General features: G+C 51.4%; 1 protein-coding gene across 1 annotated transcript in view; it reads left to right on the top strand.

The window, feature by feature from the left end:
- The window catches only part of SFI1 (SFI1 centrin binding protein), a 69,539-nt gene that overhangs the window by 34,515 nt on the left and 13,150 nt on the right, over positions 1 to 21,874 (top strand). Inside the window, exons 14-21 of the mRNA XM_036761309.1 lie at positions 2,096 to 2,162; positions 6,869 to 6,999; positions 13,894 to 13,975; positions 14,976 to 15,158; positions 16,875 to 16,946; positions 17,212 to 17,307; positions 18,236 to 18,312; positions 18,833 to 18,935. Of these exons, the coding sequence (XP_036617204.1) occupies positions 2,096 to 2,162; positions 6,869 to 6,999; positions 13,894 to 13,975; positions 14,976 to 15,158; positions 16,875 to 16,946; positions 17,212 to 17,307; positions 18,236 to 18,312; positions 18,833 to 18,935 (811 nt within the window). The remainder of the gene's footprint in view (positions 1 to 2,095; positions 2,163 to 6,868; positions 7,000 to 13,893; positions 13,976 to 14,975; positions 15,159 to 16,874; positions 16,947 to 17,211; positions 17,308 to 18,235; positions 18,313 to 18,832; positions 18,936 to 21,874) is intronic.

Raw genomic sequence — 21,874 nt, 5'->3', positions numbered from 1 at the left:
CTTCGTTGGAGCGGCGCTTTCTCTGGAGCTGGAGAGCATTTCTCACTGCAGGTCTGTAGAATTGTCTCGGATCGTCGCGTTGCTGAGGGTAGTAAGTCTTTACGGCCGATGATCACGTAGCGTTGCTGTTACTGATGACAAAGACAACAGGGTTCTGCTCACTTCACTTTGCATCAGCCCTTATAAGACTTCCCAGGTTTTTCTGAAACTACCCCCTTGTCATTTCTTTTTCTTTTATACTTTTTTTTTTTTAGTTTTAGTTTACAACATTCAATTCCACAAGTTTTTGGGTTCCAAATTTTCTCTCCCTCCCTCTCCTCCTCCCTACCCCCAAGACGGCATGTAATCCAATGTAGGTTCTACATGTACCTTCAGAATGAACTTATTTACGTAATAGTCCAGTTGTAAAGAAGAATTATGACCAATGGAATGAATCACGAGAGAAGAAACAAAACCAAAAAAGAAGGAAAAAACAAAGAGCCAATAGTTTGCCTCAATCTGCCTTCAGACTCCATAATTCTTCCTCTGGATGTGCATAGCTTTTTTCCATCATGAGTCTCTTGGAGTTGTCTTTGAACCTTGCATTGATGAGAGGAGCCAAGTCTAACAGAGTCTGACAGATACTGTGTATCTGTGATCGTGTATAATGTTCTCCTGGTTCTGCTCCCCTCACTCAGCATCAGTTCATATAAGTCTTTCCAGGTTGTAATGAAGTCCATCTGCTCCTCATTTCTTATAGCACAATAGTATTCCATTACATTCATATACCGCGACTTGTTCAGCCATTCCCCAATTGATGAGCATCCCCTTGATTTCCAGTTCTTTGCCACCACAAAAAGAGCTGCTATAAACATCTTTGTACGTGCGGGTCCCTTTCCCACTTGTGTGATCTCTTTGGGGTACAGTCCTAGCAGTGGTATTACTGGGTCAAAGGGTATGCACATTTTTATAGCCCTTTGGGCAGAGTTCCAAATTGCTCTCCATAACGGCTGGATCAATTCACAACTCCACTAACAATGTAACAGTGTTCCAATTTTCCCACATCCTCTCTAGCATTTATCATTTTCCTGTTTTGTCATGTTAGCCAATCTGACCGGAAAGATATGGTCCTTGTCATTTCTTATAACACAAGGGTATTCCCATCACAAGCAGATACCACAGCTTGTTCAGCCATTTCCCAGTGGATGGGCATCCCCTCAATTTCCAGTTCTTTGCCACCACGAAAAGCTGCTATCAATATTTTGGTACACATAGGTCCTTTTCTCTTTTTTTTATGATCTCTTTGGAGTATACACCTGGGAGTGGTATTACTGGGTCAAAGATTATGTCCTTTTTGATGGCCCTTTGGGCCTAGTGCCAACCACTCTTCAGAATAAACCCCAACCCTGCTGCCACCTTCTCTCAGATGCCATGGGGACCCTCCTGCCCCACAGCACGTGTGTCATCACAACACGTGTGCCATCACAACACCCGCCTCCTTCATTTCAGCCTCTCTTGAAAATGCTCTCAGGTCCCTAGGTCACACGTTGCTTTTTTTAGCTTGGCAGGATAGGGGCAGCTGTTGATCTCATCTGTATGTGATCTCTAGATGGAGCCTGAAGGTTCTGGGCTGGGAGGGAGCTTTGAGATCTCGATACTCTGTGGCTGATCTGAGCAGACCGAGACGCTGCAGCGGGAGCTCTGGGCCTACCCAGGGCCGTGCAGCTGATGATGGGCCCCTGACTGTCCAGAAGCTCCCATTCCCTGTTTCCCCTTTTCTTTTCTTCCCTAAGGATTTTTCTGCCATAGTAACTGAAGCCAAGCACCAGCCTCTTCCTCCTGCAGAAACCTTGGCACCTCTCAGTTGGATTTTTTGTTAAGGGTAATCAAGTATGGAGTGGTGAGGGAGTGTCAAGAGGCTTGGGCTCAGGTCCTGCCTCAGAACCTCACTGATATGTTCGCTCACAAGGTAGTGCCCCTCTCTGTGCCTCAGTTTCTTTCCAGGAGGTGAGGATGACATTTGCTGGGCTTACTGTTGGCAGGTGACAAAGCCGAGGTGAGCCCATGACCACGAGGTCCCCCAAATGTTCTTAAGGGTTTCCTTCTTGTTTTCCAGGGATGCCTTATTACGTAAGTGCCTCTGGCTGTGGTCACAGAATGCCCAGGAGAGCAGACGCAAACAGGTAGGGAGTTCTTGGAAATGAAAATGGACCATTGAGGCCTTTGCTTGAATTTGCCGGGGGGATTGTGTACCAGTTGCTTCATCAGGCCTTGAAGGAAGCAGAAGTGGTACCATGGGGAGGGAGGGAAGAAGGAAAGGGTCTGGGACAGCTGGAGGGCTCCAGGCCTCGTGCTTTTCTGGGATCTCTGGGTGCCAAGTCAGAGAAAGGGGAAATGGAAACTCCCAGAAAGCCAGGCACCTGCCTCCTAGTTTTCCCAGGCTTGGCCCCATTCGTTCTTGGTAGCCAAGCATTGTGCCAGGGTGGCTGCTCAGGACTACTTGTCTGCTTCTACCTGGAGAAGGTCGAGGGAGCCGAACCCCTCATTCTTGATCCCAGCATCTAAAATGTCATTGTTTTGGAGCCTTGAAGGAGGCAGGTGGCAGTGGGCAGGGCAGCCCTATGCAGTCTTAGGAAAGGGGCATAGTGCAGCAGCAACGCCCCCTCCTTCCTTGTTGGTGGGCCATCGGGGTCAGCAGCAGCAGCCACCAGCAGGAGCTAACCCAGAGCAGCAGTGGCTCAGTCTGTTGTTTTGGGTTCAAAATGTGAATTGAGTCTCAGCAGCAAACTACCCATCCCAGGACACACACACAGGTCACTGCTTGGGCCTGCTCCTGGCAGCGTCCTGCAAGACAAGTTAATCAGCCAGTGTTTACTTGCCACTGGGTGTGCCAGGCTTTGGAGATACTGAGACAAAGCACAAACCTGATGCTTGCCCTCAGGAAGCTTGTCTCCAGTGTGGAGACAACAGGCCCAGCAGGGCCCATAGAAGACACAGATGGAAGGCAAGCTGAAAGTTGGTGGGGGGTGGGCTTAGCTCTCTTGTACTTGAGTTTAAATCCCTCTGCAGGCACTGAATAGCTGTGTGACCCTGGGCAGGTCACTCCCATTTTTTAGTCTCAGTTTACTTCTCTGTAAAATGAGAGGAGTTGGAGTCTATGGTCCCTGAGGGTCCCTGCAGCTTTCCCTCCAGGACCTATGAGATAGTACAACGCGGCAACCAAAGAGCCAAAAAGTCAGTGTAGACAGCATCACTAGAGAGAACAAGGGAGGGGAGATGGTGCCATTGTCCTCTGCCCTGTTCTGCCCACAGCTGTGCCATTGTGTTCTGTTCTGGGCTGGGGATGCACTCTGAGGCCATGTCATCAGAAAACCAGTCCAAGGACCTGGAGGTGTTGATTGGGCCCAGGCCTTGGGGGATCACTGGAGCTGCCCTCAGATGTTCACAGGCCCTTATATGGCAGAAGGCTTAGATGGGTTCTAGGCAGTCTTGGTTGGCAGGAACAGAACCCATTCGTGACATCTCTGGGAGATAGATTTTTAGTCAATATAAGACAGACATTTCTCACAGAGCTCCCTGAGGGGGTAGTGAGCTCTCTGTGCAGGTAGCATTACCACTGGGCTGGGAGTTGCATTAAGGTCCTCCTAATGCCAAGACTAAAGCCAACCCCTGGGCTGAGACCTGAGTCACCGAGCCAGCTATGTGTGGAGGTCAAAGAAGTTCTCACAGCTAAGATTCACAAACTCACTCAAACAAATTGCATGATTTGGTGCTGATACACAGGTTATGAAGACACAGTCCCTGCTGACTGGGCATGTGTGGTCTGTGGGGGGCCAGGCCCTCCCTTGGCATTAGCCCTGCCACTCTGCACTTAGGCAGGGGCTGGGCCTTTCACTCACAAAAGTTGTGCCCCTCTTGGACTCTGAAGAACGTCCCCATGCCGACCTGCACAGGGTTTCTCTGCTTTTAGTTAGACCAGTCCTCGCTCAAAAGACCGGGGGTGGGGTGGCCTTTGCAGCTCTGCTGACCCTGCCAGGGCACCTCCTAGCTATGTTCTGTGGAGGGACAGGAACAAGACAGAGGAGGCGAGGCAGGTGTCCCACAGGCCTCCCCTAGGATCTTCCTCAAGAGATGGCCCAAGCTCCTGCTCCTTTTTAAAAATAGATTTAAGTTTTTCTCATGCCCTGACATCTCCTAAATTCCCCCTTCTCTTTGTCCTTCCAAAAGAGCCAGTCCTTATGACAAAGAATTTTTTTTTAAAAAGCAAGAGAAAGAAGATGTAAAAATTTCAGGAAAACTGATTTATCTGTTGAAAAAAATCTTAGGTTGTGGGCCATGTCCCACCCTGGAGCCTCACCTCTGCCAGGATGCTAGGGTCCCTCCCTTTTCTTTGCAGCTTCTTGGCAGGAATGGGGATTATATTTTTGCTCTCCTACTGACCCTTCAGTGACTCTTTTGGGTGTAGTCTGGCCCTCCTTGAGGTCTGATCTCCACATACACAAAGCAGTCCCTCATAGGACTCTTGGAGGTCACACTGATGGTGTCTGTCTAGCCCCAGGGCCCATGCTGGCCATGCTGTCCCTGGCCTGGAATTCTTATCTCTCTCAGTCCTGGAATTCTCCCCCCAAGCAGATTGGGAAGCCTGAAAGGTCGCTCCTTCACCTCTCCCCTCCTTTGCTTCCTCCCTCTGGTTTCCCAAAGATGTCTTCCCATTGAGGTGCACAAGCTTTTAAAAAATCACAGAAGCCTTTGTTTCTCAGATCACCTGGGCTGAGGAGCAAGGCCTCTTACTTTTCTTTGTTATCTCCCCTGCAGACTTGGCAGGGAGCAGCAGCGAAATCCAAGATGGTCAGTTTAGCACCAATTAGGAGCCCTGAGGAGTTGCACTAAAAGGGGGTTTGGTAATTAGAGTATCTTTAATTCTTCTGTGATAGACCTGTGGTTCCCCGTCTTGGGCCATCTCATTAAAACCCTTGTGGGGTCTGCCTCCTGTGTGCAGGGTCCTGTGCTGGCTGTTGGGGATTGGGAGGAACATAGCTGAAGTAAATTAAGATGCACCTCGGTGGCCCTCCCGTACTATCTTAGCAGAATCACAGAATACCAGAGTGGGGTGCCATCTCAGAGATCTTGGATGGACCCAGAGGCATGGCGCTCCTTGACTTCGGGTGTGGCTGCCAGGGCTGGCTGTCATGGGCCCAGGAGGCCAGCAGGCACCAAGAAGCGTTTATGGAGCACACCGCGTGCCTGGCACCCTGGGTGTTAGGTGCTGGGTGTACAAAGAGAGGTGGAATCAGTGCCCCCTTCCTCTCTGCTGCCTGCTCGTGTCCCAGGCTGGCACTCAGTGGTGTTGTCAGCTCATCTCGGCAGGGCCATTAACCAGGAATTGGGCATGAGCTCATTGGTGGCAGCTTCCAGACATACTTGTCTTTTCAAAGGGGACTTTTGGCCCCCAAGTCCTTAGCTAGAACAAAGCCCAGGACACAGTGACTGTGTCTGTGTCTGTGACATTTGGCCCCTGGCCCCCTTTGTTCATCATCTGTCCTTTAACTGAGTTTAGTGGCAGTGCTCTCCCATACCTGCTCCTCTCTCTGTTGGGAACATCTGTTCATACAAGTCTTCTCGGGGTCTCCAGGTTCTTCCTATGTGCTCTTTCTTACAGTACAATAATCTCACTACATTCATGAACCACACCCTGCTCAGGGGGTGCCTGCTTAAGCATTAGGAGGTATCCCTCACAGGCTGGGCCCTGGGGCTACAAGGACAAAGAAATGCCACCATCCCTGCTCATAGGGGGGCTTCCAGTCCATGCAGGAGACAAGGACGCATGGAAGCATTTTCAGACTCAGTCTAAAGTAGTGAAACACAAGGCAGCTGGACGAGGGTGTGTAGCCTTTGGGGGAGGCTAGGGATCAGGAAAGGCTCCTGCGGAAGGTGGTGCTTGAGGTTCCTCCGGAGGGATTCTGTGAGGCAGAGGGAGGAGGGAGGGCATTCCTTTTATGGGGGATGGCCAGTGCAAAAGCACCGAGATGGGAAACAATGTGTCACTTGTGGGAAACAGAGCTTGGGAGTCCAGATAATACTGTCCGGTGAGGCTGGAGAGGGCTTGGGGCCAGGTTGTGCCAAACAGATGTGCATCTTTACGGAGTAGGCGTAATTGCATGCAGTGCCTTCCGACCTACACTGATGGAAAGTGGCTGGTGACTGTGTAGGGGATGGTGTCTGGGGTGGGGAGGCAGGTCCCAGTTATCTCGGTGGGAGGAGAGAGGAAATGGAGCTGGCAACATTTGGTGATTTATGGCCACGAAGAGTGACCAAGGGTGAGTTGAGAGTAATGCCGGAGTTACAATCCTGGAAAACCAGAAGGCTGGTGGGGCCTTCATCAGAAGTAGGGCAGTTTGGAGGAAGTCGGAGGGGTGGGGTGGGCAGAGAGAGAATCTACTTCTCTTTTGGCCATGTTGAGTTTGAGGTGTTTCTGGGACACTCAGTTTAAAATGTCCAGTAGGCATTTGGTGACGTGGGATCGGGGGGAGAGACTGGGGTTGGTGAACCATCTGGATACCGTAGGGAACCTTCTTGTTGGTAAATAATGGACCTTTCTTTTTTTTTTGTGTACCTGGTCCTGAGATCATGAGTGTGAACATTTTAGTAACTTTTCTCAATTCCAGATTGCTTCCCAGCATGGTGGGCCTGTCTTCCCACAGCCCATCCATCACTGATGATTCCTGATGAATGTCACCTTTGCCAGTATGGGGGCTGAGATGGGGATTCCCTGCATCTGTCTTCTTGTTCATGCTTTGGGACACTTTTCATGGGGTGCTTGGTGGTTTGCACTTCTTTTGATAACTTTCCCTTTGCCCTCTTTATCTCCTGTGCCGTTCCTTTTGTTCAGATGCAGTCTGCCAAAGCTGAGCACCACTATCGCAGCAGAAACCTGTCCGTGCTCTTCCAGGCCTGGAAAAGCTTCAGCCTCCAGCGGCGGGAGCAGCGGGTGAGGCGGACAGAGGCTTCAAGCTTTCACAGGTAGGTGGGCACCGAGGCTTGTGGCTTGCAGGGGCACCAGCTCCAGAGTCACCCTCTTTAGATGCCCTCAGTACTGGGGAGTCCCTGAGAATTTGAACCTTCCGGGAGTGTTGGATGAGGGGTCTTTTTCCGGAAGAGGCCCAGTGGTTGCTTCCTCTGCATTGCACATTCTGGTCCTTTAGCTTTCCAGATTAGTAAGCTGTTTCCCAGGAGGGGTCTGTAGCTTGCATCATCTCAGCAGGCCTTCATTGATTTCCCAGGACTGCTTCTCATCCTCCCACTTGACTTTTCAGCCTTTTTCAAGTGTTTCCTATAGGAGAGGAGGAATAGTACCTTGGACATCTCTGTGTACTCCAGTGAGTCTAGCATAGGATCCTGCTCACATCAGGAACGCAAGAAATGCGGCCTGAAGGAATGAAAATATTCAGTGTCCTCTGTGCCCATTCCAGTGCCCTGGTGCTGTGTGGCATAGGTGACTGATTGACTGGATTGTGAAAGGCCGTCAGACCAGCGGCTCAGGAGCACTGGGAAATCTGGTGGCTGGAGGGACCTTCTATAGACTGTTGCCCAAGGGCCCAGAAGCTCATTCTCAGCCTTGGGCCCCTCCTGAAGGCCAGGAGAGGGCCGAGCTAAGCACTGGGGAGTGAAGACACGCAGAAAACAGGGCTTTGACCAGCCTGCCCAGCTCTGCGTATCACTTTGGAGAGGAGACATGAGACTAACACCAAGAAGCAGCTAAGGAAGGGTGCAGGACATTTCCCCAGCAAATTTGCCACTAGGTGGATAAAGTACAGACTGTTTGAATTTTTTGTCTTTTCTTTTAAAACTGCAAATGGTTCTGGGGCTGTGATTTGGTTGGGTGGGATTCAGGGTCTTCTTGTTCTGTTTACTTTTAGGGAAATGTTTTTTTAAATGTTTGTGTTGAGGCTGGTAAGTACTGTTGGGATGTAGGCAGGAGGAGGTCAGAGTGGGCTGGAGCCAGGAACCACTTTCCTGAGGAGAGGCCCTTTAGAATAAACAGGATTAGGAGTTTGAGGCTGGGGTGGGAGAGGCCATGGGGGGCTGGGGGAAGGATGGGAACCAATGTTTATGAAGTGCTGTGTGAAGCACTGTGCCAAGCCCTTAATAAGCACCTCGTTTGAGGGATTCAGAGATGCACGAAGCAGACTACCATGACTGGCCAAAAACGTGTGTGTTTTGGAGGAGTGGGAGATGAGGTCTGGAGGACCCATGGAGTTGAGTCCGAGGACTTTGGACAGGATTCTGTAGAGAGGGCAGTGAGGACTTAGGGACTTGGCCTCGTGGAAGGGGGCTGGGCAAAATGGATGCTTGAGAAGCTGGTGGTCAAGGCCTTTTGTGTCCATGGACTACGAAAGGATTCTGATGCCACACTGAGGAGTTTGGCCTTGGTTTCCTAGGCTGTCAGGAGCCAGGGCGGAGAGTTGGGTCCTGTTGGGTGATAGCTGAGCCAGGACCCATGCTGAGGGGTGTCTGACTTGTACACACTGATGCCAAGAGAGGTGAGCAAAGCCAGGAGGACGGTACATGCTGTGACTGAAGTGATGTCACTGAACACAATGCAGAAAGTACCTGACACGGGGTCACTGCTGTGCTCCAGCTGGTCCCTCTGATCCTGAGGTGGCACGGGCCCCTTCTGTTCCAGAGACCAACATTTCTGCCACTTGTACAGAACGCCATGTCCTCAGAGACACAATCTACCTGTCGGCTTTTGTTTGCCAGGGTGGCCTTGGTCTGGCCTCAGAGGTCTCTGCTTCTCTTTTCCTATTTTGGTGGTGCAGTGAGTAAAGCACTGGCCCTGGAGTCAGGAGGACCTGAGGTCAAACCCGGCCTCAGACACTTGACACGCTTACTAGCTGTGTGACCTTGGGCAAGTCACTTAACCCCAATTGCCCTGCCTTCCCCCCTCCAAAAAAAAAAAAACCAAAACTAATCTGTCCTTCCCACTCCCCACCCTCCTCACCCTCCCCATCAAAAAAACAAACCAAACCGAAAAACAGTGTCTCTAGCACAGCAAAATCAAGACCCTCGTTAGCCAGGACAGAAACGTCCGTGGCTTTCACCACTTTCAGTCGAGACCCGGGCTTCTTCTTCATTTTCTTGGACACGTGGTTTGTCACACATCGACAGCCAGATTTCTCAAGTCGTCCAGAGCCATTCCTGCCTCTGACGCGGCTGTCACCGGCTGAGTCGCTCTGCTCGTTGCAGCTGACATCAGTGAGGCCCTTTTTCTGGATGCTAGGCCCGGTCCTAGGCCCTTCACATGTGGTATTTCATTTGATCCTCGTGACAGCCTGGGAGGTGGGTGCTGTTACCCCCGTTTTACAGAGGAGAAGCTGAGGCAAATGGGCTGTGGCTTGTCCAGGATCACACAGCTGGGCTCTTCGCCGCCGCTCCACCAGTGGCTGCTGGCCCTGCACGAGCTGTTTGCGATCGCTGAGGCCTTGTCCTGTGATTGACTCCCTGTGTTGGCTCTGGCCCACAAAGTGAGCAAACAGGCTCAGAAATCGTGCTCCTTGTTCACAGTCACAGCTGTAGGAAGCAAGTGGCAGGCCTGGATTGCTTGCTTCTTTGTAAAAACATTTTTTTAACTTTTCGGGTCCAAATTCTCTCCCTCCCTTCCCCCACCTATTGAGAAGGCAAGAAATACCATATGCACGAAGTCATACAAAACATAGTTCTGTGTTAGCCACGATGCCAAAAAGGAAAGCAGGAAAATAAAGTGGAAAAAATCTGCATTCAGAGTCATTGGGTCTTTCTGGAGGTAGATAGTGTTGGTCATCATGAGTCCTTTGGCATTGTCATGGAGTGTTGCATCAATCCGCACAGCTGAGTCTTTCACAGTCGATTTTCTTTACAGTGTCATTGTCAGCCTATAAATCATTCTATAGTTCTGCTCACTCCACGTCAGCTCATACAAGTCTGTCCAGGTTTTCCTGAAAGCAGCCAGCTTGTATTTCTTTTTTTTTTTTTATTTATTTATTTATTTATTTATTTTTTATTTATTTTTAGTTTACCACACACGGTTCTACATAGTTTTGAGTTCCAGTTTTTCTCCCCTCCCTCCCCCCTCCCTCCCCAAGACGGCATGAAGTCTCATATAACTGTCATGTATAACTTCGCATTGAATTAATTTATGCTCTAGTCAAGTCGTGGAGAAGAATTTTGACCAATGGAATGAATCATGAGAAAGAAGAAACAGAACCAAAAAAAAAACAAAAAAAAAAACCCAAAACCAAAAACAAAAGAGAAGCAGAAAAGGCGAGCATGTAGTAGTGTGCCTCAGTCTGTATTCAAACTTCGCAGTTCTTTCTCTGAATGAAGATAGCATTCTCCATCGTGAGTCCCCTGGAGTTGTCCTTGCCCCTTTAGGTTGCTGAGAGAAGCGCAGTATCTCAGGGTTGGTCCTCACGGAATCCACATATCTGTGGCTGTGCACAACGTTCTCCTGGCTCTGCTCCGCTCACTCAGCATTATGTCGTGTAGGTTTTTCCAGGTTGTTATGAAGTCTGCATCATCCCCATTTCTTATGGCACAATAGTATTCCATCACCTTCATATACCACAGCTTGTTCAGCCATTCCCCAATTGATGGGCATCCCTTTGCTTTCCAATTCTTGGCTACCACAAAGAGAGCTGCTATAAATATTCTTGTACATATGGGTCCTTTTCCCGCTTGCGTGATTTCTTTGGGATACAACCCTAGAAGTGGTATTACTGGGTCAAAGGGTATGAACATTTCTATAGCCCTTTGGGCATAGTTCCACACCGCCCTCCAAAATGGCTGGATCAGCTCGCAACTCCACCAGCAATGCAACAATGTTCCAATTTCCCCACATCCTTTCCAGCATTTATCATTCTCCTGATTTGTTATTTTAGCCAATCTGACAGGAGAGATGTGGTATCTAAGAGTTGTTTTGATTTGCATTTCTCTAATCAGCAGCGATCCAGAGCATTTTTCCATATGCCTGTATATAGCTTTAATTTCTTCCTCTGAAAACTGCCTGTTCATATCCTTTGACCATTTCTCAATTGGGGAATGGCTTGTATTCCTATATATTTGGCTTAGCTCCCTGTATATTTTAGAAATGAGGCCTTTATCAGAGATACTAGTTGCAAAGATTTTCTCCCAATTTTCTGCTTCCCTCCTAATTCTTGTTGCATTGGCTTTTTTTGTACAAAAACATTTCAATTTGACATAATCAAAATTATCCACTTTGCATTTTGTAATGCTCTCTATCTCTTGTTGGGTCATGAATTCTTTACTTTTCCACAAATCTGATAAGTAAACTATTCCTTGCTTTCCCAAATTACTTAGAGTATCAACTTTTACTCCTAAATCATGAACCCATTTTGACTTTATTTTGGTATATGGTGTAAGATATTGGTCTATGCCCAGTTTTTGCCCTACCATTTTCCAATTTTCCCAACAGTTTTGTGAAATAGTGAATTATTAGCCCAGAAACTGGCTTCTTTGGGTTTATCAAAGAGTAGATTGCTAAACTTGTTGATTTCACCTACTTGTGTACCTATCCTATACCACTGATCCACACCCCTGTTTCTTAACCAGTACCAGGCAGTTTTGATGACTGCTGCTGTGTAGTACAGTTTAATATCTGGTGTGGCTAAACCACCATCCCTAGCATGTCTTTTCATTAATATCCTAGATATTCTAGACCTCTTGTTTTTCCAAATGAATTTTGTTATTATTTTGTCCAGCTCAGTAAAAAAAAATTTTGGTAGTTCGATTGGTATGGCACTGAATAGATAGATTAATTTAGGTAGAATTGTCATTTTTATTATATTAGCTCGGCCTAACCATGAGCAACTGATATTTCTCCATTTATTTAGATCTGATTTTATTCGCGTGAAGAGTGTTTCATAGTTATGTTCATATAGGCCCTGGGTTTGTCTTGGCAAATAGACTCCCAAATATTTTATAGTGCCTTCAGTAACTTTGAATGGAATTTCTCTTTCTATCTCTTGCTGTTGGGCTTTGTTTTTTTTTTTTTTTTTTTGAAGCAGTTGGGGTCAAGTTACTTGCCCAGGGTCACAGAACTAGTAAGTGCGAGGCTGGATTTGAACTCAAGTCCTCCTGGGTTGTCTGTATTTCTGAAGGAGCTTTGAGAGATGTCTTTGGGGGGTTGAAGCTAAATTGATAGCATCTTGATGTGGTATTCATAGACTGCTTGGCCTTTAGAGCCTAGAGCCTAGATGGTCAGAGCAGGGAAGGAGGCTGTCAGTGGGCTTGGAGACCAGCTTGTCCAGGCCCCCACATTTCCCAGATGAGGAAGCTGAGGTCCTGATCTGGGAATGTCCTGAAGAAGGTTGATGTCATTGTCTGAAGCAGGACCCAGGTTTCCTGATTCCTAGCCCCATGGGCTCTTTCCCATCCTCCATCCCTCTGACCTTGGTGAGACATGACCCTCCAAGCATTTTTTCTCATCCTGAATGATATGCCGGGTGTATCCAAGGAAACGGCCTTTTACCAGGCAGACGAAGTTACGTCTCCTGCCTCACTTCTCTGGGGTCCCGCACGTCAGTGGGGATGTCCAGCGGCTCCTCCTGGGGCACTGTGCTTGTGACCGATGTGGAGGGCCAAGGAGGCCCAGGGGAGCTGATGGGGGCAGATTCTGGTGTTTGTGGCAGCCACCCCTCGGGGCCCACAGAAGGCAGTGTATTCTGTGTCCAGGGACTCAGCCTTGTCCCGAGACTGTAAAGCCCCAGGGACCGGTGGATGGTCTGTAGAGTTTAGTTTCTGGGGTAGTTGAGCGCATCCTGGCTGGTAAAACTGTTCCCAGCGTTGGTGCTTTCTGGCCTTCGTGAATGACTGAAGTGAGCAGAATAGAGTGTTTCATGGAAGACTGAAGGCCTTGCAGCCCCTTAGGGGTCTCACAGAGCATGTCCCTCCAGCAGCTCCAGGAGACCCTTCTGAGAGCTGTTGTCACTCCCACTTTAGGGCTGGACAAACAGTGGCTCTGAGTGGGTAAAAGATAAGGAGACTGTATGGGCTCCTGGCCAGCTGGGCCTGCCCCTTGGCCTCCTGACTGTGGGTTTAGAACCAGGTGGACTTGGGGCAGTCATCCAGCTGCCAGCTCCCTCATTTTGTGGAGGAGGCTGAGGCCTACAGAGAGGAGGCTGGGTGGGGATCGCTGTAGTCCATCCTTAAAAGGCAAGGCAAAATCCATCCATTTGGAGTTACTGGTTTATGTAGATGTCGGTTCTTGACCTGGGAAAAGAGCTACTTTGGCCAAAGGGGCTGGGGGAGAGAAGCCTGGGGTGGACTGGGGGGTGCCATGATCGATGGCTCCATGGATTTGGCTTGGGCTCTGGTGGGGGGGGTGGCCAAACTTCTATAACAGGGAGCTGAGAGTCCCCTGTCCCCTGTGCCCATCAATCCTATAGGATGTGGCATTCAGTTCTGGGTTCCAGGGTTTAAGGATGCAGAGGAGCGAGGGCTCAGGATGTCTGAGAACTCTCTTCCTAGAGCCAAAGGGGAAGAGCTGCAGGCAGGGTTGGGGTGTGGCTGCAGAGGGACCAGTTTAGGCTTGAGGTCAGGAAACACTTTGTCCCAACGAGGGGAAGGGCCGCTTGCTCACCCAGGAAGCCTTTAGTGGATCGGCTGGACTTGAGGGCTGGCTGCTGCCACCTCCTCCACCGCTCTGGTTCTGGGGCTGGAAATTCTGGCCTCCAACAATCTGGTGTCAGAAGGCCCAAGGGCCAGTTGTGTCTCCCTGGATGTGTGGTCTTCCTCTCTTGTATAGCAGGGCCATAGCATCTACCCCCTATGACACTTCCAGGCAGTGAGGCTCAGGCATGGCTTTGTCCTTAAAATTGTGGGGTAAATGGCAGCCCTTTTTACTCTTCTTCCTTGTAGGGAGTTGGTGAAGAGATGGGTATTTAATACGTGGTGGCAGAAGACGTGTCTTCAGCGAGAAGCCCGATTGTCTGAGAGAATGGTAAATAGTTTTCCCTCTGCAGCAGGGGCAGCATGCCTGGCACCCTGCCCACGCTCCTCTCTGTGCAGAAGCCCCCAGTACATGGGTGGTCAGGGCATGGCTTGCAGATTTTATCTGGGGCCTCCAAGGCCATGTGGCAAAGACATCTGTTTCCTCACCCCTGCTGCTTAGCCAGGACAGAGCTGCTTCCAGGCCTTCTGTCCTTACTGAATTCATATGTCTGCTCAGCAGGTGCTTATGAGGGCAGCTTGCCTCATCTCAGGCAAGGCTTACACCAGCAGGCAAGGCGGGTGCCCTGAAGAGCATTATCCTGCCCTTACTCAGATGGGGGACAGGGGCGGGATTTGAACCCAGGCCTGTGGCACTGCCTCTCTTGCTGAGTTCTTACTGCACACAGGGCCTCATTGGAGCTGCGGAGCAGGTCATAGTGATGAATAAGACATGGCTGGAGCTGTCCATGTAGGAGGATCAATGAGACAGGGCAGTGGGATGCAGAGAAAAACCCCAGCTCCCAGTTACTAGCTCACACTTCTTACCTGTGTGGCCTCCCACCTTGCTGGGCCTCAGCTCCTTATCTGTTAAATGAGGGGCTTGGACCAGGTGGCCTCTGAGGCCTATTCTGTCTCCTCTCTCAATCTGGGATTCTGGGAAGTCACAGCCTCTCTGGGCCTCTGTTTCTTTGGGCCTCCTTGTAGCCCTCGATCTATGTTCCTATGGAAATGGGAGGGAGTAGAGATCCCACCTGGTTGGGGGAATCCTGGAGAGCTTTGTGAAGGTGGGAGCATTCACTTTCATTTGTAAGGGATGCGTAAGATGTTGATAGGCATTGATAGGGGAGGACAGTTAGAGGTTGCAGTGCCTGGGTTGCCGTGAGGGGTTCAGCTCAGCCAGGGTAGAAGGGAGCTCACCGGATGGGGCTCTGGGGCTGATCTCCTTCCTGTTCTGAGTCTTCCTCATTGGTGCCTTCCTCACTGGCCTCTGTTTCCCCTCTCTGTCATAGGCTGTCCTCCATGCTGAGCGGCAGGTGCTCAGGCGGTACTGGTCCACATGGCGCTGGCGGACAGCTGAGCTTTCCACGGAAAGAGGGGGCCAGGCCATGGCATGTGCCCATTATCACCATAGGCAGCTGCAGAAGACTTTCCAGATCTGGAGGGAGAACCTTCAGGCCCTTCAAGCCCAGCAAGTACCTCTTGGTTTCTCTTACACATCTCCTCCCTTGCTGAGCCTTTTTGGGCCAGGGTCTTGGTGCTGCCCGGACAGTCCTTGGTCCTCAGCACCATGTGGTTTCACTGTGAGTCTTTCTGAGGATGGTTGGGCTGGATGACCATAGGTTTGAAGTGGATGAAGTATAATGGAAGAGGGGTGAAGGCTAAAAACCAGGGACCCAAGGCCAGAGGAGGGGGCAGAGCTGGAGGGCAGTCCTCTGGGAGAGACAGAGGGTTCTCCTGGGCTGCCCCTCCCCCAGAGCTCTGAGTCAGGAAGGACAGAAGAGGGGAGAGATTGAGCCCCCATTGGGTGCTGACCTGGGCAGGCTGCATCCTGAATGTTGCAGCCAGCTGCAGGCACCCATCCTTTTGGAAAAGATATAGTCCCTCCAGAGCACCATGACTAGGGTGCTTGGGGACCTGAAACTAGGTCTTAGGAAGTCAGTGGAAGGAGCTGGTGAGGGGGTGTGAGAGCCACACAGGTGTCTAGGGCTGAGCTTTGTTCTGCTTGGCCCCAGAGGGCCGAACAAGGGCCAGAGGGGGAGGTTCAGGGAGGCCCATCTGGGTCAACCTGGGAGCATTTCCAAAGAGATCTTGAATGCAGAGGATTTACTCAAAGTGGAACAGCTCCGAGCTCCTTTCAGTAGAGGCTTAGAGTGAGGGGTGGTGACCCCTCCTCAGGGATGTGGGGGGTGAGACAGAGGATGCATCTTCACCAGACTGGCTGTATGACCTTGCACAGAGCCCTCCCACCAAGGTTTGAGGTACTCCTGGGGAAGGTGAGCCTGGGAACCTCTGGGGTCCTTTCTGCCTCTGAGATGTTGAGTGGAAGGGTCCTGAGAGGCACGCCTACTCATTGGGAAAGTCTTCCTGGCCTCCACATTAAATCTGCCTCTTTGGCCCCCCTACCTTGCTCTGGGCTCTGCATGGGTTCCATTTACGCAGCCCTGAAGACACTTAGGAGACAGCTCTTGTGGCCCAGAGGCCAAAGGTCCCAGGTCCTTCAAACAATCCTCTGTAGGCACAGACTAAAGGCCCTTTGGGCCCTGGTTTTGTCTGTATGGTGATGTCCCTCGCACCCTCTGTCTGGCATTCAGGGCCCTGCCCAGCCCTGGCTTGTGCTGCTGTCCCCCTTAGCTCATGGTCACCCAGGAGGCTGAGCTGCCCTCTAGTCCAGTCTCTACAGGAAGGAGACCCTCTAAGGTGGGAGCAGGGTCCCCCCAAAGCCTCCTTGTTCCTTGTCCGGGTCCCGTCCTCTTTGTCTATGTCTTCTCTTGTTCCAGTTCTCGTCCTTAGCACTGACTCCCCTGCCTGTGGTCTCTACCCCTTGACACTGGCCCCTTCCTCCAAGCCCTGGCTCCATCCCTCCTTCCTCAGGCTCCTTTCCCCATGCAGCTTTTGCAGACCTTTACCCTACTGAAAGTGACCCCTTCATCAGGCTTTCAGGGTCCTGGCAACCAAAAGCACTGCCCTGCCAGGACCTGTGGAGCCTGCTGGTGTTTGACCAGGCCGGGGGAGGGCACACCAAGGGGAGGGAGCACGGGTCCAGCTTGGATTTCATGGTTTCTCTTGCTGTATTTCAAAGCTTGCCCAACCTGCTCCTCCTAGGGATCTGGGGAGAAAGGAGGGCTGGAGGTTTGGGCCCAGGCTGTCTATGAAAACCAACGCCTGCCCTATTTCCCTCCTTCAGGCAGGCTGGGGAGATGAGGGCTGCCGTGTTCAACTCGGGCCTGCTCATACGTTGGACCTGGAGCAAGTGGCAAGAGGTGAGCTGCGGGCAGCCCTGGATGACCAGCCTGTGGAGGTACCATCGGAGGGCATTGCTCAGATCCAGGCCCCGTAGGGATGACACCTACGGCCTGCCTGGTGCCCGGCTTCCTCCTGGTCCCCTTGGAAGGAGCACTAGCTCGAAATGCCCAGAAGGAGGTTCCCATCTCCCCAACGCCAGCCTGTCTCCCCACTGCCTGGCTGCTGTGCCCCTTCTCCACTCATTTTTCCCTTCTCTGTGTGTGTGTGTATGCGTCCCTCTAGTACATGGCCCTGCAGAATGCAAAGTGGCAGAAGGTGGCCCGCGCGGATCGCCATTACCGTCAGATGCTGCTGCGCAGGGCCTTGACCGCGTGGATGGTAGGAGGCTTTGCTCTCTGACCCCGGTGCCCATACCATGCCTCTGCCCTCCCTGTGTGCTCCCCAGAGAGCTTGTGTCTGGGCCTCCCCAGGTGGCTCCGCTTGGAACTCCTGCCTTCCTGGCCAGTATCATCCCCTCTGGGCCTCCCTTCCTCTTGTCTCCAAGAAGCCATTAAGTACCTGCTGTTAGGGAACTCCCATGTGCCCACAAACTCTGTCCAGGGCAAACTGACAGAATTTCAGCAGGATGATGCCAGCAGTGAGGAAGCAGCCAGAAAGGCCTTCTGCCTAAGGAAGACCAAGTTGGGTGGAGATGAGGAGGGAAGGAGGAGAGTCTTCTAGACACGGGGGAGAATACAGAGGAGGCCAGAGATGGAGGAACAGCCAGGAGGCCTGTGGCGGTAGTCTGTGGAGGAAGCCAGGAACAGTGTGGCTGAAAGGGGAGGGCCCTTGAGGCCTCCCCTCTGGGGTGCCCGACTCAGTTCAGCATCACAGGATCCCTTTTTTAACCCCTGGGGGCTTCTCATCTTGGCTGTGCCTGATGTCGCCAGCTCCTTGTTGACTGGGGTCCACCTAGGGGGTGGTTTGTTCTCAGCTTTCTGGAAGCCACCTTAATGTCAGCCCCAAACAAACAGGGACTGCCCTGCCTCAGGGCAGAGGTAAGCCTTTATTCTGTCTGGGGATCCTGGCCCCCCAAATGTGTTCCAAGAGAGGTATCCCAGAGGCAGATGGGCCGGCTGTTAGGCCCAGGGTCAGGCTGTGTGGCTGAAGGAGCCTGGTTCCTCTGGTCATGTGCCTTCGATGGCATGGGACACATTGGACCCTCTTGGGTTGGGGGCAGGTCCAGTGGATTAAGACCAAGGAGGGAGATGTTGGGCCCCCGTGGCCTGGGCTCTTGTTGGTAAATCTCAGGCTTTCTTTCCTTCAGACTTATCAGGGCAGGGTCAAAGTCATCCTGCGTCAGGTGGCAGAGAGAGAAGATGAGCGTCACCGGGAGCTCTTGCAGTAGGTTCCCCCCGGTACCCGCCAGTGTTCATTTCTGTCTCCTCAGAGACGTGGGCTTGTGCAGCATCCAAGGGCCTCCTGTGCTCAGACACCTTGCATTTAGTAACCACCTGCTGTGTGCAGAGCCTGGGGTCTCCATTCAGCCCTTGACTGTAAGGAGCCCAGAGTCTAGTAAGGGAGAAAATACCAGCTTCTCTGACCCTTTACTGAGCACCTATTAAGTGGCCGTCTATTAAGTGCCTGCTGGGTACCAAGAAAGACCAAAGACTCTAGGGAACAGAGAACAGCGTCTTCTCCTCGGGCAGTTTGGGAAGTGCCTGGTCCACGTTGTAATGTTTCTAGGAGGGCTCTCTAATGTCGGGGTGGGGGGCTGGGTACCCTGCCCCTCACACCTCTTGGACATGTCTCGCCTGCCTAGATGTCCTGCCCCAGGGCTCCCCCAAACGGGCTTTGGGATAGGGGGGACCCAGGCTGAGGGGCAGGGGCAGCACTGCTCAGCGGCTCTCTGCTTTGCCTTCAGGCAGGTGTTTCATCTCTGGAGAGAAAACACCGTGGCCCAGATGGAGGAGGCCAGGAAGACACTCCTGGCTGAGGAGCACTACCAAAGAACCATCCTTTGGAAGGTATGCTGAGGGGTGGGGCCGGTAGGCAGAGCTGGCCAGAGGAGGGACACAGGCTCTGGCCTGAGGGCAGGGCAGGGAGATTGTCCCCATGGTGCAAATGACCAAACCCCAGGGCAGAGGGGGGAGGGGGCAGTTACAGAGCCAGGCAGTGGGAAAGCTGGTGTCCCATAACATCACCCCACAAAGGGCACTGAAACACTGAGCAAAGCTAGAGGATGTTCCTGGGTGTGTGTGTGTGTGTGTGTGTGTGTGTGTGTGTGTGTGTGTGTGTGTGAAACAAACCCTGAGCCGGCCCTCTGTGCTCTGACTAGAGAGCTCAGGTGGTGAATTGTTGTGTAAGCGCACCTTGGCAGTGACCATCTGCCCATGGGAATCCTGGGCCTCAGTTTCCTCCTCTGTGTGAGGGAAGTGATGATCCTTGTGGATCCAGTAGTAATATTTCTGGGTCAAAGGGTACAAACAATGTAATAGCCCTTGGGGCATAGTTCCACATTACTTTGTAGAAGTGTTGGACCAGTTTACAGTTCCACCAACAATGCATCAGCGTTTTCCTCCATCCCCTCCAGCATTTGTCATTCTCCTTTTTTTCTCAGCTTAGCCAATTTAATGGCTTTACTTGGGTTGTTTTAATTTGCATTTCTCTGACAGTGTTTTAAAGCATTTTTTTCATGTGGCCATTGCTAGCCTTTGAAAACTGCCTGTTCATCCTTTGATCATGTATCAGGGTGAATGGCTCTTCTTGTAAATTTGACTCAGTTCCCTCTATATCTTGGAAATGAAACCTTTATCAGAGAAACTTGCTGTAAAGATTTCCCCCCTTAATTTGCTGCTTCTCTTTTAATTTTAATTGCATTGGTTTTGTTTGTGCAAAAACTTCTTAATTTTATGTAATCAAACTTATCTATTTTACCTCCTGTGAACCTCTCTAATTGTTATGCTTAGATCTGCCAGGTAACCTCTGCCATGTACCACTGATTTGCTCGTGACGTCGTCCCTTAGATCGAAATCACGTACCCATTTTGAGCTTATCTTGGCGCACGGTAGGGTAGGAGAGGTGCATCTGTGCCCGGCTTCTCCCAGGCTGCTTTCTGGTTTCCGTCACAGGGAGTTCTTGCCCTGGAGCTGGGATCTCTGGGCGTATCAGACATCAGGTCTCCGTGCTCATGTGCTTCTGTACGCCGTGTTCGTGTTCCTGATCTGTCCCCTCCCTGGCCCCAGATGGTCTGGCGAGATCAGGACGGCCAGGCCCCTGCCTTCCGCCTTGTTCTTTCTGCGGATCCCCTTGACACTCTTAACCTTTTGTTCCCCCAGACACATTTTATTGTTGCTTTTCCCAGCTCTATAAACTCGTTCTCTGGTTGGCGTGGCGCTGAATCGTAAATGAGTTTAGGGAGAATTATCACTTCTTCGTTTTAGTTCGGCCCACGTATGAACAATTGCTTGGGTGTCTCTTTATCTGTGTGAAGTGTGTTGTAATTGTGTAGGCCATTTCTGGGGGCAGCTCGGTGGTGCCATAGTGGACCGTCAGGGAGACCCCTCTTCTCGAGTCAGATACTTCCTAGCTGTGTGACTCTGGGTAAGTCACTTGACCCTGCTGGCCTCAGTTTCCTCATCTGTAAAATGAGCTGGAGAAGGAAATGGCAAACACTCCAGTATCTTTGCCAAGAAAATCCCAGTGGGTCACAGGGTCGGACGTGACTGAAGTGACTGAGCAGCACCAGGGCCATTTCTGGAACTTGTTCTTTGTTCAGTATACATCGAGGGTCCACCCTCACCTGTGACTGTCTCTCTTCCCCTGGATCTTTGGCCCGGGCCTGGGTCATGGCTGATGGCAGTTCCAGATGACGCCTATACCTGTGCCTAGTACGGTTTCAGGGCTCCCTGGCATCTCTCCCTACCCCGGTGCTTCCTCCTCTGGTGTCCTCGCCAGCTCAGTGCCTGCCCGCAGACCTCTCTGCCTCTCTTCCTGAGCCACCCTAGGCTGGAAGATTGCCTCCCTGTGACTTGGCGTTGGCCTTGGCCTTCCTGGTCAGAATTCTGCCTGGTGGGTTTTCTGGTGGCTGTGGAGAAGGAACAGTGGCCAGCTAGGCTCGGTTGCGTCCCTCAGCCTCCCTGGCATCTCTCAGTTGCCGCGGTCAGTGACCTTTTCTCTGTCCTCCTCACCCTTTCTGAGGCCTGCTCCCTGGCCTCTCTCGTGATGCTGCTTCCACCCCCCGCCCCCTCCCTGGCCACCTATAACTGCCCCCCGTCAGTGACTCTCATGGCTGGCTCTCTCCTACGTCCTCTTCACTTTTTTCTCCTGGTTTCTTTTTTTGTTAGTTTTCTCATTTCCCTTGCGTTTAGTTATCTGATTAGTGCTCATCACTTCCTGTTTTTCTGCCCTTTTAGCCCTTGACTCTGTCCTGGACTCCAGGCTCATATCGCCCAGTGGACATTTCAGGCTGGGTGGCCCAAAGCTACTTAAGTTCAGAACATGTCCAGAACAGACCTTCCCTTCCTCCCAAATTGCCTGTGACTTTTGAGAGTGCCCCTAGGCCCAGCCCCTCAGAGACCCTTCCCTTCTCTCACGCCCCCATCCAGTCCCCCGCCAGATCTTGCTGTCTGTCTGTCCCTCCTCAACCTCTCTTGCCTCCATCCCCTTCTCCCTTGTCGCTGGCCTGGTTCAGACTGACGCCAGCACCTCTCACCAGACTGTGCAGCCCCAGAGCTCTAGGCCTGCCGGCTGTACCTCAGGATTGGGCTTAGCCTCCCCATCTCTAGGCCTTGACTTCCTTTTGTGTCTTCTTGGCCACAGTGGGAACTTCTTGAGCACTGGGAACATCTTGGTTTTTCTCTTTGTGTTCCCTGTGCTTAGCACAGTTCTTGGCACAGAGTAATCACTGCTTTTTCCTTCATTCAGGTTCTTCCATATCTCGGGCCAGCTTCCACTCAGCTGCCAA

This window comes from Trichosurus vulpecula, chromosome 1 (assembly GCF_011100635.1).
Source record: "Trichosurus vulpecula isolate mTriVul1 chromosome 1, mTriVul1.pri, whole genome shotgun sequence".
Lineage (NCBI taxonomy): Eukaryota > Metazoa > Chordata > Mammalia > Diprotodontia > Phalangeridae > Trichosurus > Trichosurus vulpecula.
Note: the sequence above shows the minus strand (reverse complement) of the source record. Positions and strands in the feature narration are given on the sequence as shown.